This window comes from Cetorhinus maximus, chromosome 9, assembly GCF_964194155.1.
Source record: "Cetorhinus maximus chromosome 9, sCetMax3.hap1.1, whole genome shotgun sequence".
Lineage (NCBI taxonomy): Eukaryota > Metazoa > Chordata > Chondrichthyes > Lamniformes > Cetorhinidae > Cetorhinus > Cetorhinus maximus.
Genome location: NC_135887.1, coordinates 127035303 through 127053847, shown reverse-complemented (window position 1 = coordinate 127053847; position 18545 = coordinate 127035303). Strand labels below are relative to the sequence as shown.

Below are 18545 nucleotides of genomic sequence, written 5' to 3'. Positions count from 1 at the left end.
TAGTGTTCCCCCAGCTTCAATATCCTGCAGGTCACCATTAACCAGAAACTCAGAGACTGGGTATTCTGCAGAGAACGGCTCATCTCCTGACACCCCAAAGTCTTTCCACCACGTATCTTACACAAGCCCGCTCGCTTAAACGTACAATCCTTCCATCACGGTGACTACAGTATCTACTACCTACAGGATGCACTGCACTAAATTGTCAAGTCTTCTTCAGCAGCACCTCCCATACCTGCAACCTCCACCACCTAGAAATAGAAATACAAGGACAGTGGGTCCATGGGAACACCATCACCTCCAAGTTCCCCTTAAGTCATAACTGCATGCCGGCCTGGGTACATATCATGTTCCTTCACTGTCGTTAGATCGAAATCTTGGAAGTCCTTACATAGTTCCTTCATCACATGGACTACAGTGCTTCAAGAAGAAAGTCCACCACTTCTTAAAGGCAACTTGGCGTGGGAAATTAATTCTACCCTTACCAACACCTACATCACAGAGAATGAGGTCAGATAACTTGAGAGCTTAAACTGTATCTTTTTAGGAGCCTGTTCCAATTTCTTGGGCATAAGAGGAAAACTGGAGAAGAAAAAATAAGAAAATGACATGCTTCATGGAGAGCCGACATGGTCTTTATGGGCTGAGTGGCCTCATTCTGTGTCATAAATGACTCTATGACTCTGAGGCCTCTTCTCTTTGTCCCAAGGAATTACAACAACTTAGGAGTGAGCTCACTAACCATGTCTAAATTACAATCCAAGTTGGTATGTTTCCTTCAATAGGGACAGATCTGATGCTCCAAATCTGGAATTTGACTTCATACTAATTCCACTATATCTGAAATCGGTGTTTGTAGTTATGTGCATCACCTTTGGTGAGAGCGCTAGATGAGCTTGCCATGTGATTGTACCCTCGAGATGCACCAGAATACGCACCCAGTGCAAACTGGTCTAGGACATAGAAGTGCACGCTCACACCCATAAGTTATTGTGAAGAGCAAATATTTGCTAAGAAGGGTTGGTCCTATCTGACAGGAATATAAAGATACAATTTTGCCTTCACTACATGCGTGGCAACCTGATGGCTTGAAACACCCACTTGCTATTGAACCCAACCAGTTTTCATTCCATTTGAATCAATGGAAGTTTTCCCTCACCAGGTACTGAATTAGATCCAAGGAATAGGCATTTATAATCCATAGGAATTTGGGCTGTAAAAACAGTTCAAAACCTTGTCTACCCACGTTTTTTTTTCTAATATCTACAACAATTAGAATTCCTAAAATCTTTCAATTCAGAAGCTCTCCTCATTACATCATGCTAAAAGATAATCATTGGGCAATAGCCTTATATTCAGCGGACACTAGCCCATCAGATCTCTGTGATCTAGGAGCTGTGCCGGATTGCTCAAAAGAATAGCCATGGAGTTTATTCTGTCTCCTGGTCACAAGCAGACTTAACTAAGGATGTCTAGATCCTTGATTTGCAGCTTGTTCCTTTCATTAGATCAATTACTTCTTTCCAGCTCTTGACAAATTGTTATCTGACATTTCTACATCTGATTAAGAATAAAGGTTGCTGCGCTTCTCATTTATTCCTGCCTCCTCAGCTGGAAGTGCTGACAAGATTCACAGAAGGCAATGTCAAGGTTGGTAAGAAGGCATAATCCTTCCACTATCTGAACCTGTACATAAATTAATCATAATTAGAAGACAATTTATTGATATAATTACATATTTTGCAATTGGCACCTATCCAAAGAGCAGAAAGTTCAAGCATGCTGATGAGTTTAAGCATCAAATTGAATGAAAATTAAAATTTTGCTGAAGAAAATCACTAAATCGTTTTGTAAAACAGTTTCATTCTAAAAAACAACCAGCAACTATTACACAATCAACTGATCAAATTCCTTCATTTCCCCCTACGTTATTTCAGTAGTAATATTGGTTCTTTCCACTCCATGTGATGCCCTAAACTTGACATTTATCCCAAATGGGTAGCAAAAATTAAGAATTCTGCGAAACAAATTACCTATTCCATGTTATAAATACTTTCAAATGATTAAGAAACAAGTTTATAAGCTCGTAATTGGCAATTTACAAAAAGCACTGTTATGAGTGATTAATTTGATAGACCCAGACATGCAATGTGAAGGGGAATTTTAGAATAGGTATGATTTAGGTATTCTGAAATTGTTCACGTAGATATTTCATCATTTCTATTTTCATGGATATGGGTCGTCTGCTCTGGTCAGATCTCCTGGTACAACTTTTGTGGAAGCAAATTACCAGTCAGTGTTCAAAAAGGCTTGGAAATGTTTCAACAGCATCTGAGATTTTCCTTTGTGATGTTCTCTTAAAATTATATTTTTGCAATGCCTGAAACAAAAGTCACTTTTTTTTTTAATGGGTAAGTTGTCACAGACAGAATACGGAAAGAGGTGTGGGGTTTTCTTACCTTTGGAGTTTGTATTCCAATTAAATAAATCAGCGGCAAGCTTTTGTAAGTTTAAAAATAAAGAAGGTTCTTTATTCTCACACACTTATCCCGAATTAAACGCAATGTCACGCACTCGTTCTCACATATGCACTCACACACACAAAGATTAGATACAGATAAAGTCATGCACTTTTTTAGATCACAAGTATTTCATCTCTGATTTATGACCTCTGGTCTCCCATGTGGTAGGTCTATAGTTTCTTGGATGGCTTTGATGCTTAAATGGAGGGTTTTGTAAAATGAAGGGTTCACAGCAGGTTGTGAAGCTTCTTGCAGTCACATAGCTAGGAGGTAGGTTCTCAGGCAAACTTTAAACTGGAACAGGTTGGGAGGGGAACTCCTGTTTCTGTTAGGATCACCTGCCTTCAAGGTATTGCTGTTAATTACCTGGCTGTTTGATGACTTTCACCTAGTTCATGGTTTGGCTTTCTGACCAACTGCCGACTAGTGACTAACTGGAAACTTCTCTTAGCTGATTTTTAAAAGCAGACAAAAACATGGCTGTGTGGCTTCTCACAAGATCAGGTCCTTTCCAAATAAGGGATGGTGTTTATGTTGATTTCACATCCTGTGTTGTGGGTTAACACCACCAAAGGTTTAAGACAGTCATCATGATATAATGGGACGGTGATAGGGGGCATTCACTTCCACCTGCCATCAATTAAGTTTTGATCTTTCTTTTTGTCCATCATGAGACAGGTAGAGGGGCAGCCTGGTAACTCCATAGTCTTTTGTGTTGGCTCATTCTTAAACAAAGAGATGTGTGAATTCCCCGGAGGGCTATGGGTGCCCATGTTTCATTAGGTATTTGACTATGACTTACTATTGTCTGAAGCTCAAATGCCAAAGGTTGCATGATTTATACCAGCTATTTTAAAAGCTTGTTTGTGTTCAGTTTTAAAAATATTTGACTGGAAGTTCATTATATCCTGGGCATGACAAAGTCCTCCACAATTTCAAGTGATGAACGGATTTGCTTGAGTCTAGCAGAGCTTGGCATCTTGACCCTGCTTAAAATATAAGGATTGGCTCTATGAGCCCTGGTAAATAGGGTCAGCCTAACTCATACCTGAGCCCAGCTTCATATGTTCCCAGGTCCAGCCCCTCCTAGTTGTTAGGTAACAGGAAAGCAAAGCTGCTACATCCTTCTTGCACTCAGCTATTGCACCTCATTTCGGCTCCTAGCTGCTGCATTCCTCAGATTTGTACTTTGGTCCCTCTCTGAATTCAGTACTTTATGGCTCCATCTCTTTTCTTTGCCTGGTTGCTCTACTTTCTTACCCGGGCCCTGAATTAACTATGGACAATACCATTATATTTTTAGTGAACTTTTCTGTAATCAATAGGGTCACTGCTAATTCCAGAAAATGTAAGTCACTGAATGTGATGCACTTTGAGACATTTCTGACGGCATTATAAGGTGCTTTATAAAAGTAAAACTTCCTTTTTCCTATGTCTGCGCAACTTTCACTATTTCTGACTCTGCCTCCATGGAAGGATCTTCACTTCGTAAATGCTAAAGAGGCTGTGAAGTTAATCGCACCTTTCAAAGGTTCAATTTACAAAACAGCAGAGCTGGGAAATTGAGATGAGGATTCAGATGAAGCACCTGAACCACAGCTCTATAGACAATAGAAGCTAGTTTCGAGAATTCAGTGAGTTTTCACCCCCTTTATCATTGGAATGACCCAGCTGTTTGAGTTCATCTGAATTGCTGAGAGTCCATGCTGGAGTGAGCAGTAGCCAGTTTTATTGTCAGGCCTGCTGGAAAATCTCTGAATGAGGAAAAAGATGTGCAGCCACTTCTAACGAACACTGTCAGAAAGAAGACCCATATAAAGTCAATCAAACAGTTAGGTCAGGTGGTCTTGTGGCACAGTGGTAGTATCCCTACCGCTGGGTCAGAAGCTCTGGGTTCAAGTCCCACTTCAGGACTTGAAGGCCATGGAAGGTGTGTTCATGCTGCCTGATGGTAAGAGCAGGAGAGTTTCCTGGCCAGCCACACTGCAGCAGGCAATGGCAAACCACTGCAGCACTTTACCAAGCATAATCATGGACCAACCTAATGGAAGTCCATGACTGCCAATGCCCTGTTAGGGTATGGTAACTGAAGGAGGAGAAGACAGTTAGATCTAGGAAAGAGCATGGTCTCACAAGGGGAAAATCAATACTCATAAGCGCAGAACCAGAACATTTACAAGGAAGAATTAAACTCACTGACAAGGATAGTGTGGTATATTTACTTTCTTTCTTTGGTTTATGAGAAGGAATCTGTAGTTATTTGGATTAAAGTGAAATTTGATTATCACTGTCACTCTGTACATTCACTTGCTCTCTGAGAGAAAAAGCAACTTCAACAATTTGCTTCAAGCCTTCACTAAAATGTTTTCAGTTCACCTACTGAGAGATTGGAGAAGGGCGCCTGAGGGATATCAGGTCACAAGAGGTCCCATTCTTCTGGTCCCAGGTCACACACTGTTACATAACTAGATATTGGAAAGTAGGGGCTCAATCCTGAACATAAGACTCAGGGAATACCTATAGGACTGACTAGCACCAATGAACCTGAGAAAATCAAAAGAAACTAGAAATTTAGAACAAACTAGCATCAACTACCCTTATGTCGGGTAAAGGAAAGCTAGATCATAAAAAAAAAATCCTTGCTCTGTCCCACTGGCATGTCTCAAAAACCCCTCCTATTCCACCACAGAGAATTTCTTTTATCAACATCGGATATCTTCATTGACTGTCTCAAGCCGTGTCTGAATTAGGATGGTTGAGGCCTTAGGACATGAGGGAAGGAATTAAAGGTACAGTGTCTCAAATCTGGTTACCAAAAACCGGCGATGTCCAAAAACCGGACACTTTTTTTTTAAGCTGCCACCTGACCTTTCCTCCTCACCAACATCTTTGTTCTAACTGAATAGCTGAGAAATTCCCTGCAGCTGCTCCCTCTCTACCGCCAACACTTCAAACTGAAGTGCAGCGGGAACCCCATTTACATGCTTAAACAGAGCTTCTGCCACACTCTGGCAAAGTAACATTGACAGATCTACAGCGGCTCCAATGACTTTCCTTGGCTTGCCTTGCAGCATTGTCTCGATTTCTTTCGGAACTGCCTTCGGCAATCCTTACCTGAAAAACATACCCTCAACATTCTACATGCCCGGCCCAGCCCGGACCGAACCGCCCAACCAATATGACCCAACCATTTGAGTTCATCTGAATTGCTGAGAGTCCATGCTGGATTCATGCCTGCTGCCTTGTAGTCCCAGCAGTGGTCACCACTCAATTCAGGTGCTGCTGGGAATACAAAGTTGCCAGCCAATCAGATTGGCTGGCAGCTCTCTAAGGCTTCCTTCCACTCTGACCCAATTAAGGCTGCCTCCAGCATAAGATCACTGCAGGGCAGCTGGACTTCTGGTCAGCGTGGTACCGACAGACGTTATGGTCAGCGGGACAGATAATCCATCCTATAATAATCAGTGCAAGGTTTCTCCAATTCCAAGTAATGGAGCCACAATATCGCCTCAGGAGGGTGAATCCTCCCTTCTTCCTCTCCTCCTCCTCTTGCTTGGCCAGTAAGGTTGAACCCTGAAGTTGAGTCTTAAGACACCTGCTCTTTGAAAAAAAATGAGATAAGTATGACCACTTCTTTAACTTGGACATTTATTCAAGAGAAATGCAGTGGGCGTACATCTAACTAACTCCGAACTAACTAAGAATTCGGGCAAACTGTGATTTTGGTCGCCTCCAAATTTATTTTCCAAAGTTGGCTATTCAATTTAAATACCAAGATCCCAATTGCAGAGTTCGCCAAAATAATAAAACCAATTTACATTCTGAGAAGCATAGAACTGTGCAGCACAGAAGGAGGCCATATGGTCCATCATGCCACTGCTGGTTCTCTGAAAGGTATATGAAACTACTACCACTACAAATAAAAAGCACTAACTCTAAACAAGTGCTGAGTGTAGCCAGTCTCTGTAGCAGACTTTACCTATATATGGAAAGAAGTTTCAAAGGAAAAAAAAGTGGTTTTGCAAAGCGGTCACATGACAGGTCAGTCTTGCTTCACTAATGAAATCGACCTCAAGAATTGTTTTAGTAAGTAGAAATAAAAAGCCACCACAATGGTAGCTACAGACATGCTACATCTGTATATGTACTGAGTAACTTAACTAATATGATTGTAGATCCCATTTTCCCATACTACACAACAGCTTCAGAACTTAGGTTTTCTCTGCTGCTTTGCATTATGCGGAGAAACAACCAGGACTGCCTGGCCACTGGCTGCTCTTTTCAGACAATTCACCAAGGAGATGTGTCCCACTTGTCACAATTCAAATCCAGCCCCAAAAATGTCATCTTACAAGATCATGTTCACTAGGAACTGAATTAAGACCATCTAAACTCATTTCACATTAAACCCTTACAAACTAGGAGAGAGAGTAGCAACATTTTGTGCTAGATTCCCGTTTCTCACCACCCCTGGTTGATCCAAACTGGCTCACAGTCTGGCAACATTTTGATATTAAAATTTTCATCCTTGTTTTCAAATCCTTACATGGCCTCATCCCTCCCTGTGACCTCCTCCAGCCCTACAAGCCTCCAAGATCTCGACACTCCTCCAATCCTGGCCTCCTGCATGTCTAAGATTTCATTATTCCACCATTGGTGACTGCACCTTCAGTTATCTAGGCATGATCAGGAATTCCCTCCCTACACCTCTCCGCCTCTCTACCTCTCTCTCCTCCTTTAAGACACTCCTTAAAACCTACCTCTTTGACCAAGCTTTTGGTCATCTGACATAATATCTTCTTACAGAACCACAGAACCATTTTATAATGCTCCTATGAAACACCTTGGGATGTTTGATTGCATTAAAAATGCAATGCAAATATAAGCTGTGTCACTGTAAAGGTGCTATATAAATGCAAGTGTTGTCATTATTTATTTTAAATAAAAACTCCATATATGAAAGGGCATTGAAATAGCTCATTGTTTCATTTCATCTCTCCTACACAATTATTAGCAAATCAGGAAATAATGGTCAGACACATGTTACATTTCGGGTCAATGGCCTTTTATCAGAATTCTTTGGCCCAAAACGTTAACTCTGTTTCTCTCTTCACAGATGCTGCCTGCCCTGCTGAGTATTTCTGTTTTTATTTCAGATTTCCAACATCTCTAGTATTTTGCTTTTGTACATGTTCGTTTACCTCCTCTTTATATCACAACCTTTTACTACTGACACTTATGTGACCACTCACATAAATATCTGTCTTCGTTAATTTTAGTTTTCCGGATGTGCAGATCACTTTACAGCAGCTTCTACACACTCTTGTGTAATCTGGCAGATAGTTTATTTAATTATTTCTTCCCTCCTGTTCTGCAGCTATTTGTCAGTCAAACTCTAATTGGACTCTTTTCTGACTGAGTACTATATACAGAGCCTCTGCTTCTTTCCACATGAATAACGATCGAGGCTTATTGTCAGAGCTTTTACGCAGACTTTCGTCTCACTGATTGTGTGAGATTTTGTATTAGATACAGCTATGTGTCAAATACGGTTGGAACTGATTTCAGCTTCATGTGTGACTAAAATAGCTACTGTGGAAAGGTGGCGGGGAACAGGAGAGACAAAGAACTCTTTATTACCAATGCCTCCCAAAAGACCAAACATCATAGCAGTTTTCTCAGTTGGAAGATGCAGGCTTGGTGGAAGGGTGGGGGGGGGCTGACATTTTAACCTAACCCACCCAGTGGAAAACTATCAGGATTATATTGGTCACCCTTTTAAACACCGCTCGATTTTATTTCAGAGCAAGATGTAAAATGGATGGCTGATCAGATCTCATACGTTTCCCATCAGGTGAGTGAGGTTGAAAAGACGCCCAAAATTTCTATCTCAAAAATAATTAACTACCAAGTAACGCAATGAAAATTCATTTGTGTTTGAGAACACAAGAGTAACTATCCAGTTTCATATTGATTCAATATAATAAATAATATCTATCACATTTCTCAGTTACTGCATTCTCATTGTACAGCATCTCAAGGGTTATTGTACCACCCTTGCATCTGAAGCTCTATTAAAGGCCAGGGTAGACTCGAATCAAAAGTTTTTAATGATAAACTCTATGTAAATGCATGGAAATTGGACTGAGAGATTACAACTGTCAGAAGGGATTTGTTGCTTTTGTGCATCCAGACTTGGTTCCTTGGAAATGCAAAGCTGCTGTCACCTACAACTAGAAGAGTGACACATACCAGGTAATGGAAGGATGCCACTATGGGGAACCAAGCTTGTTCTGTAAAACATCAGGTCAAATTTTAAACTAAATTGAAAAAGAATCGAGCTTGTTTATATCCTGAAATTGGAGACATTATCAAAAGTTCTGGAATGGCCAGATCATTGACAAATCTCTGACTGCACCCTGATCTACTGGTAGCCATGATTCAGACCCGTGTGTCATGGACACAAAAGTGTCTTCGCAGTCAAACTCCTAGGATTTGTATCTCAAATCCAGTAAACGCTGCATGAAACTAAGGGTCACTTATACATTAGAGATATTTTTGTTAACCCATCAAATATCCAACAATACAACAATATCATCAGAGCAGAGTTTTGATTAACTGGCCTCAATATATTATTATCTATAACTACCAAACAGGATTTAGAAATGCACATCAAATTCTCCCAGCTTTCCTTAAGAAGTTCTGATTTTCATACATAAATTGTTAAGCTGTCTTTTTGTGTAGAATACAGTCAATCTGAGACATTTACACCTACTTTTCTATAACAAATAATGAAAATGAATTATATATTATTCATCACTTGGCATCGTACAATGATTATAAACCAATCCAAAGTCCTTCAAGTCTGGACACAGCCATACATCAAACTTAAGCACTTCTACACTGATAGGACACAATCAATGACAGATGTACCTGCTCCAATAGAAATTGCCCAACATCAGTGACCTTTATGGAACTGGGATTCACATTTTACTGCGTTCTCTGAGTAACGATCAGAATTGCAGAAAACAAGTGCCTCCCCTCACTCTGTCTGCCCTCCAATCACTGGTAGCACATTGATGCAAACCACAAGTGGGAAAGCACCACTTGGAGTCTTGTTATTCACCTAGTGTCTTAGCAGAAATGTAAAGATGCCTTATACAAGCATGATTACACTTACGCTTGCAATCTGTCACAAATCATGATGTCCGTATGCCAAACCCCTGCATTTGCATTGCTAAGATCAGCTGCCTTATTCAGATAGCGGTATTAAAATATAGTTCCATTTTGAACAGCCATTGTTCAGTGGTAGGAATCTCACCCCTGCAGAAACTTGAGCAAATAATCCAGGCTAATAATACAGTGCACTACTGAGGGAGTGTTAACACTTGTAGTGGTGCTATTCTTTGAATCAGGCATTAAACTTAGGCCCTGTTTTTCCTCTTGTGTGGGCAAAGATAGTGTTTCATAGCTAATATTTATCTCTCAACCGATGACACTAACACAGATTATTTGATCATTCATTACACTGCTGTTTGTACGTGGGAGTTTGCTGTGACACATTTTCTATATTACAACAATCACCGTTTAAAATGCCTCAGCGGCTGTGTGGTGCTTTGGGATATCCTAAGGTTGTGAAAGGCTCCTTATAAATACAAGTCTTTCCTCTTTCTTATTTTGGACACTTCTGCCATCTGGATAAGGGGCCCATATTTCAGCAGTGTAACTGTGGGGAGACTGCTCAGGGATGTTACTATCCTGCAACCAAACTATAGAAATGCTGAATATAAAAGCACCGCGCAATACTATACTATACCATAAATAATTATTGAACAAAAATATTCAGGAAGAAATTCAGTGGCAATCAGTACTCAGGATTTAGATGGGAATGATAAATGGCTGGAGCTCTCCTCATGCACTTTATGGCAAAACCTGCAACCTTCACTGGATTACTACCTTGCAACCCTCCCAGAGGCAACCCATTATTTTGTGTTTGGTAAACCCGTACATATGGTGAAATAAGATGTGAAACCAATCCAGTGAGTTATAATGAAGTATCAAAAGGCTTGCTCCATTAAAACCAGGACATACAAATTACTTTGGCTCTTAAACCGTGGAAAATTTTCCAACAGCCAATTCCTGTCCAAATTCAAACCCAATTTGAAGAATACCATTTGACTTATGAAGCTCGTATGGTGTCAACCAACAGATTGCAGGTTTGCTTGTAAAATACTATTATTCATACATTCACAGGGAGTGCTGCACGTTACTCTACCTGAGATCAGACTCATGGATGGACAAGATGACCCCAGAGGTTAAACTGTTTTGTTGGACCGTGGCTACAATTGTGAACTCGCTTTTATTTCTAAGCAGTTGAATCACTTTCTCGGCAATGTGTGGAGCCGCCTGTATTTGTCTCTCCACATCTGAGGAAAACAAGCATAATCAGTCACAACAGAGGCCATAGGACACAATCTTCCAATAATATTCCCTTGTTATTCCCATTGCTGACCTCCTCAGAATTCTCTGAGCAAAGTTCACTCCTTGTTTGCTTTTCAATGCTTGGAAAGCATTAACGTGTGTATTTGTTAGAGAACAACACCACCTCCATATGCATTTATGAATATACTGTGTACAGCTCAATGACCTTGACTTTGAATAATAAAGCTCAAAGACCTTTGCATAAATCCATAAAACAGGTGCACAGAATGAGATGAATCGATGAATCAATTCTCGCAGTGACATTTCAGGTCACAATACACAATGGAGGAATATTTATATCTTTTTGTTTCAGGAAATTCAGTCTTCAAGTGTTGCTGTCATGTCAGAGCCTGTAAATTTGTTCACTAATAGTTCCAAGTCAAATTTTTTTTTTAAGAGGGTGTCATTTCAATTTTGGAATCAAGAATTCCATTGACAAACTTTGTCGTCAGATTGTTTAAAGATGACACAACAAATTCTCTTCTGTGTCAGCATGGAGAGATGACTGGGAAACTTAGACTCATTGACTTTTCACTAGGTCGTCAATGCAAGTTGATGAATGAGAAAAGGGCTGAACTAAATCCCTTGAAGAGTAGGTGTCTTTTGCAGCACATTGCCAATTACATTTTAGATATTCAGCACCTGGCATCAGGGATGTCAAAAGTAAATTTTCTCTATGGTTCTTTCATGCTTGCATGGCTTACTTTGACGTGAAATCAACACAGGAGACAGCAAAGACCAACCTTTCAAATGAAAGATGGCCTTAATGTCTGCTCAATCACACTTAACATCCACTGCTAATAATAAATCCAATCTAGATTATTGATGATCTGTTCAGATAAATTAAAGAAGGGATTTGTATTCCAGTCTTCAAACTTATTGTATTAATATAAGCCTGCTGGATGAATATTAGAATTAGTTGAAAAGTGCTAAATTCCGAGTGTCTTGTCTTTAGTCCCTAGGAACTTCAATCAATCCAAAAGAATGGGGGCATCAGGCTCAAAGGCCAATCATGTTGTCCCTGTACTATACAAATCAAGGTCCTCCCAATTGAGTGAAGCCCTTGCCCTGTTAGGACATTTAAAACACTCCCGGTATTCATGAACTTAAATACTGGACACATTTATATTTCAGATTTTGTAAACATCAGTGTAATGTACTCACGTAACATTCTACAAATGTCAGAAGGTAACTAAACCTAAAAGCTACAGCTTTGGGTATTTACGGTGAAGGGAAGACAACATTAGCAAACTGGAGTTAAACAGCCAAAGAGAGTTAAACCAGCTGTTGTACCTCTGTGCACACTGCAGCATATTTTTTTGGAAAATTAGATTTATACTGCCAGGCAGGGAATGTAAAATCAGCACAGTTTCTCTACAGAGATTTTGACATGGGCTGGCCTATTTTACACATGGTGCAACATCAAAAGCCCTGGTACAAGGCGATCCAAATGCACTACCAAAATCTCAAACTTACTAGATCCTCTGTGAATTCGAAAAGAGCAAGAAAACAGGGCGAGGAAACAATAAATTGGTCTCACTTCCACCTGCAATTGGCAGGTTAGAACATTCCCTGTTAAACCATCAATTTCTTACTAAACCAAACCACAAGACAGCAAGTCCAACAACTCGCTTATCCCTTAGTTAATAGTTCGCAATGACTCTTTAAATCACACACACACACTCACGTACGTTTCAATCCTTTACTTTTTCGCACAATGGTGAGTTTTTTTAACTCTGCCTTTTGCTCGCTTCAGCGAAACATCACAAAAGTCATGAATAAAATATGATGAATTTGATAGCATTCATTACAGAGGTTTCATCCGTGACCACGGACGTGCTTCGAAAGCTAATGTCTCCATTCCCTCTGTTTTTGAAATAGGCGTGTGTGTGTGTTTATATTTTATCTGACTTTTCATGAAACATGTATTAATGCTGCTTAACCGTTCGCCAGAAGAGCAAACTAGCTGGAAGAGGTTTATTGGTACTGACTGAGAGACAGAGAGAGAGAGCCCGGCTGTATGGATGGTGGTGTAAGGCTAAGGAGGTGAAGGAAAATGATTGATTTTGTTGTCCTATTTACCTTGAAACAAATACGCTTTGCTGTTATTATATAATCCCGGTACCTGAGCAACTCCCGTCCCTGTATTATCAAGGTCCAGTTCTGTGGTGACATCAATTTGCAAGTCAGGGTCCATTCCAAACCCTAAGACTACAGAGATAGAACAGTATTAACAAAAAAGACGTCAGCAATCTCCGCATTACAAAGTTTGAAGAAAGCAAAAATGTTTTCTTTTTAGCTCCTATTAATGATCAGTATTCTAGCAGTTCGTGTGTGCACTCGCTGAGAATGCACTCATTTAAAACAGACTGCACCCTGATTCCAGTTCATCAACCCCTCCAATCACTTCAACTCATTCCCTCCCTGTTTTTTTTTAAAAAATCATGAGTTGTTGGTGCTGCTTTCAAAACACTTAAAGGATAAGTCAGTGTGAAGTTTAACGTGAACTCGGTTTGAATGCACCGAACCGTCGCGTAAGTTTTGCAATCCTTAAACCTTTCCCAATTAAACGTGAGAAAACGCAACCTTGTTCTGTTTAAACCTGGAGCATGAGTTTGAACACAAATGGTTAACGGTGTCTGTCTCACACACACAGAGAGCGGCGCTATACTGTATATAACCCAGCTCTGCCCTCCACACCCTCTGTTGTCACCTCAGCGAGTGTTTCACGTTCCACATTATGTTTTCCCCGCTTATGAAATTAACACTTGTCAACGTGTATTTCGGAGGGGGAGAAGGGGCTACATCATGTGTTGCTTGTTAATCAATGAATCGTACGGCTCCAACCTCTTAAAAACCAGCCTTCCCGCAGCAGACTCGCTAACCAGAATATACTACAAATTCCCATGAAGTTGATTCCAAAAAAAAAGTTATTAAGATCGACCTATACATTACCGGCTGACTTTAAATCTTAACATGAAATCAACTCCGATCAATGTTGAATCTCGACAGGGTAGTTTCTGAACTTTAATTTTACTTAACCACGAAAATCGTTAAAGGGGAGCCGTATCTGAGCGGTGACTGGGGTCGAGTGCAATGGATGCACTGTGTTAAGGAAGAACATGCGCACTTTCAATCCCTCAATCCGCACGACTAAAATTAATAGCTGAAATAATAAGGATCCCAGGAGAAGAGGAAATCGCGAGCTTAGGCTGCATAACAAGTCTCCAGTTGCATTGTTAACAGAGCCTGTTTGCAAACATCCTCAAAGAATCAAGTCAAGCTCCATTAAGCTAGCAAGCCACTGACCCGTGCAAAAAAATAATTTAATTCTGCTCGAGAAGGGTAGGGGGGGAAATAAACTCGCCTTTGATTTAAAATCATGGGTAACACAGCGCACCCTTTCAAAAACCATAAAATCTCAAAAGGGGGGAGATTGTGCATGAGTAGATGTCCCTGACACCATCCCAAATCCACAAAGGCACAGCAACTTCACTTAAAAACAAAAGGCAGCGATCTCTTTACCGAATGCAGCAAGTCATTGCATTCCTCCCCTTGTCTAGTGCAGTAGAATAATTATCGCCTTACCTGGTTTTGCAGAGATCATGAAAGCTAAAATCACCGGAATTAAATCCATTTGCTTCTGCGGCATTATTATTATTATTATTTTTTTTTTGCCCTTAATAAATTTCTGTGACAGCGCGACCTGATTCACTTTGTTTAATAACTTGGCAAATCCAGCTCAAGGCTTCTGTGACTTCTCAGCTCCGCCAGCGCTGGACGTTTCTCCCAGGAGCAGTCCATCCGCGATGGGAGAAAAGGGGAGGGGGGGTGGGTGGTGGTGGTGTCGAAGTTTTGATGCACGCACATCAATTTTCAAGAATGGAAGCCCAGCAAGGCTTGTTCGACGCGCCGACTTAACGTGCGTCTGTCGTCGGGGGGAACCTGTGCCGAGCAGGGATTTTTTTTTGTTGTCACTCCACGTTCTAACGCTGTGCCCGCCACCGCTATGGATCCATCGAGCAGTCGAGCATTGAGAGGCTCGGTACTAAACGGGCAAGAGGATACATCGCAGGAAAGAATGGAGCAGCTTCCAATCATTCGTGTGGATAAACCTGTCCCACTCCCCCACACATACACTGTCGTTTCTCCTGTATGTTCCTGCTAAGCTTCGTTCCAAACACTGAGCAACGATGTGATGAACAGCGTGGAGGGGAGGGGAGGGGAGGGGGTGTTTTGAAGAACAGCACAATTTGAGTGTAGTTCCCAGTCCCAGTGCATTTATTGCATTTTGCACCTTCTTGAAATAAACACACCCGTTTCCGTACTGATAGCCCACATGTGACATTTAAAACATTCACATTTATTTCGTGTTTCTTAAAGTTACATTATAGGGTCATCTCTAGTTTGAACATCATATAGGCAAATATATATAATGCATTAAATCGTATTTATACACATAGATACAAAATCTGAGGTAGGGCCTCAAGAATGAAGATCTATTAAATGAATCGTGTACATTATGTATGCAAGATAACCATCGAGCATAGGTGATGCGACACACATTAACTTAGGTGTGTGCTTGTGTGTGCGCGCGTGTGTGTGTGATCAGTCAATGATTCGGATGGCCTGATTTGAGGCACATATCTATATCCATAGGCAGCAGTACCCCATATAGAATGCACATAAATATACATGACATTACGTAAGTAATTAGGAATTAACCTATACAAAGATAGGTCCACTTAAAGTGCCTGAAGACACCCACATATGTTACATACAAGTGACTTACTACATATGGCAAAGTACAGGTTACTCTATATACGTTTCATTAAATACACCTTTTATTTCTGACGCTGGGACACATCAATAAGGCCAATGGTCAACCTGATGTGTTGAAAGACAATGTGTAAACTTAATAAGAAAAATGTACTTCAGCAGCTTCCAGCAACCTTCGCTTAGCTATCACAGACACAATCTGTCTTTGGTACCCACTGACTGAAGATGGCTTATAGGAGGATAGCAAGACTGGGAAAAAGTATTGTAATTAACGTTAAGGTGCAAAATGACTATATATGTTTTATATATATATATGTATATATATATAACTATATATAAAGGTAAATATCAGAATGTAGTTTCTGGTTAAAATATAATTGATGTTCCCACAGCAAATGCTGGGGGAACCAAATATATAAATGGGTTTTGATGGGTTTCAACACTGAGGCACATCTATACTCTATATGGAAATTAATGAAATCATTTATATGACAAGGATTAGTCATTCCTTAAAGGAAACAAAAAATGAACATAAAATTTACCTGAGACCCTCTTAACACAAAGACAGACAGACAGAAATATTGACGAAAAATCCCCGGAAGACAACTACTGTAAATTTCAGACTAAACTGGTTTAAGAAAGTTTTTTTTTGGTTAAAACTATGCTATGCTCACCATCTCTACATTTTTCATAAGATACTTAGAGGGACGTGACACCACTACTACGCACTATATGAACACTGTTCACTTTTAAAAGCATGAACACCTAGAGTTTACATCATAGAATGAAGGAAATACAGTCTGGCCAATTATTGGGAGCAGGAACAACCAACATTGTCTTGGTGTTGCAGAGGCTGGGGTGACCTTATTAACCTCAACCTCCAATGAAAAGAAGTTGAACAGCAAGACTGTACAATGCATTAGTTTTACAAGTTCTTCCAGCATTTGGCAATATAATAAGTAGAATTGAACAATTAATTTTTTTTTCAGCTGCAGATAAAGTAAATGAGGAAACTAGGACGTTCAGACTGAGATGACTTGTAGGCACAAATCACAGGACAGATTTTGTAGGAGAAATGCTTGTTAGTGAGTGGGAGGAAAGGGGAGGGAGTAAAAGGGGTGGGTGAAGCTTGAAATTGGAAGGTAGCTAAAAGGTGAGAGAAGGGAAGGAGACTGAAGTAAGTGACAATTGAAAGCAAAAAAAGTAGAGGGAGAGATGACAAGAATAATCATAGTCAAAGAACTCTAGATTAGAATCAAATGCTAAGGGGTGAGGGAGGAGGAGATGGTAGCAAGGGAGAGTGAGCAAAAGAATAAAGGGAAGAAACTGAAAAAGGAGAATGTGGAGAGATAAGAGGGAGATATGGGTGAATGGTCAAAACTGAAGAAAAAGGAATAACAGAATAACAGGGAAATATGAATAGGAAAATAAATAAAATGATTTTCAAAAAGATGAGATCATAATGTAAGAAGACAGGTGTGCTAAAAACATGAAATATCCAACTAAGAACATATGTTAAGCCCATACATTTATGCAGAGCAATAGGTAATACTAGAACTGAGATCCTAATTCCATGTCTTTGGGGGGCAGTTTGAGTCCAAGGGAAGAAGTCCCAAGAGGGTCTATCATATTCTTGTAGCGCTCTCCACGGTGCTGAGTTAAGAAAGGACCCCAGTCAGGTTGAGGGCTGCACACCAGCTTAAGCCTCTGAAAATATAAAACACAATTTCAGAACAAAAAAAAAATCACATAATGCTCATTGCAGCAGAATCATTCAAGTATGTGTATGAAGCTCAATATTTAGTATGCAGATCCGATCATTATACCTCTATAAAACGACCAGGGGCCAAATGCATCTTAATCACAAACATGATAGGGATCCATATGACAGAGCAGGCCAACATTAACCATCCCATCACCATCGACCAGGCTGGGTATTTGTAATTTTCATATGTCATGGGTTCCCACTGGTAAAAGCTGAAGCAAAGGATGAACTGGAAAATGAAAGGCATATATAAGTATGCTTATGATTTAGAAAGTGTGCTCTATATCAACTATACAGGTTGTTCTATTTATTGTATTCATAATCCAACAAACATATAAGTAATAGAAACTCCAGGCTATAAACATGTAAACAAAAGTGGGGAAAGACCATTAGGTCCCTCCATGCTCATCCTATTGCCCTTCATGAGAGATATGGAACTTCTTAGCTCAACATCCCACTATCACAGAAAGAATATACTTATTCTACTCCATCACAGTTCACAAGTGACATCAGGTACATCAGAGAACAATTCAGCAGAAAATCGATTTTGAAAGATATATAGCAATGTCTTATGCTATGAATACAGAGGAGCATGAACAAGTATGAAATGCCTATTTACAGTTCACTGCTGTATTTCACTCAATGTATGTGATACACTTACTCATCACCTATTCAATTTGCACAAATAACAAAATAATTTGCATTTATTTAGCACCTTTAGTGGCTTTAGGTCATCTCAAAGCACTTTACAACCAAGTATGAATTATGGTCATATGTAAAGTAAACAAATTGCACACAGCAAAGCCCCACCATCAGCAATGAGATAAATGACCTGATAAATTATTTTAGTGATGTTGGTTGAGAGATAAACACCAGGAGTACACCTTTTCTTCTTTTAGTAGCACAGTGTTACGTCCACCTGGGAGAGCAGGTAGGGCCTCTGAAAGATGATACCTCTGACACTTCCTCAGTACTGCACTGGGCCATCAGCTTAGATT

At 40.1% G+C, this 18545-nt stretch overlaps 2 protein-coding genes across 7 annotated transcripts in view; both read right to left on the bottom strand.

Moving 5' to 3' along the window:
• LOC144685008 (protein kinase C-binding protein NELL1-like) overlaps window positions 1-14828 on the bottom strand; it is an 814339-nt gene extending 799511 nt beyond the window's left edge. For all 3 annotated transcript variants that reach the window (XM_078549518.1, XM_078549520.1, XM_078549521.1), the window contains exons 1-3: window positions 14592-14828; window positions 13086-13214; window positions 10798-10948 (exon numbers count right to left, since the gene is read on the bottom strand). In XM_078549518.1, the coding sequence (XP_078405644.1) occupies window positions 10798-10948; window positions 13086-13214; window positions 14592-14655 (344 nt within the window). In that variant the 5' untranslated portion in view covers window positions 14656-14828. The remainder of the gene's footprint in view (window positions 1-10797; window positions 10949-13085; window positions 13215-14591) is intronic.
• A 517-nt stretch (window positions 14829-15345) lies between these two features.
• slc6a5 (solute carrier family 6 member 5) overlaps window positions 15346-18545 on the bottom strand; it is a 49663-nt gene continuing 46463 nt past the window's right edge. For all 4 annotated transcript variants that reach the window (XM_078549523.1, XM_078549522.1, XM_078549525.1 and 1 more), the window contains 2 exons: window positions 17609-17776; window positions 15346-17489 (listed from right to left, as the gene is read on the bottom strand). In XM_078549523.1, the coding sequence (XP_078405649.1) occupies window positions 17334-17489; window positions 17609-17776 (324 nt within the window). In that variant the 3' untranslated portion in view covers window positions 15346-17333. The remainder of the gene's footprint in view (window positions 17490-17608; window positions 17777-18545) is intronic.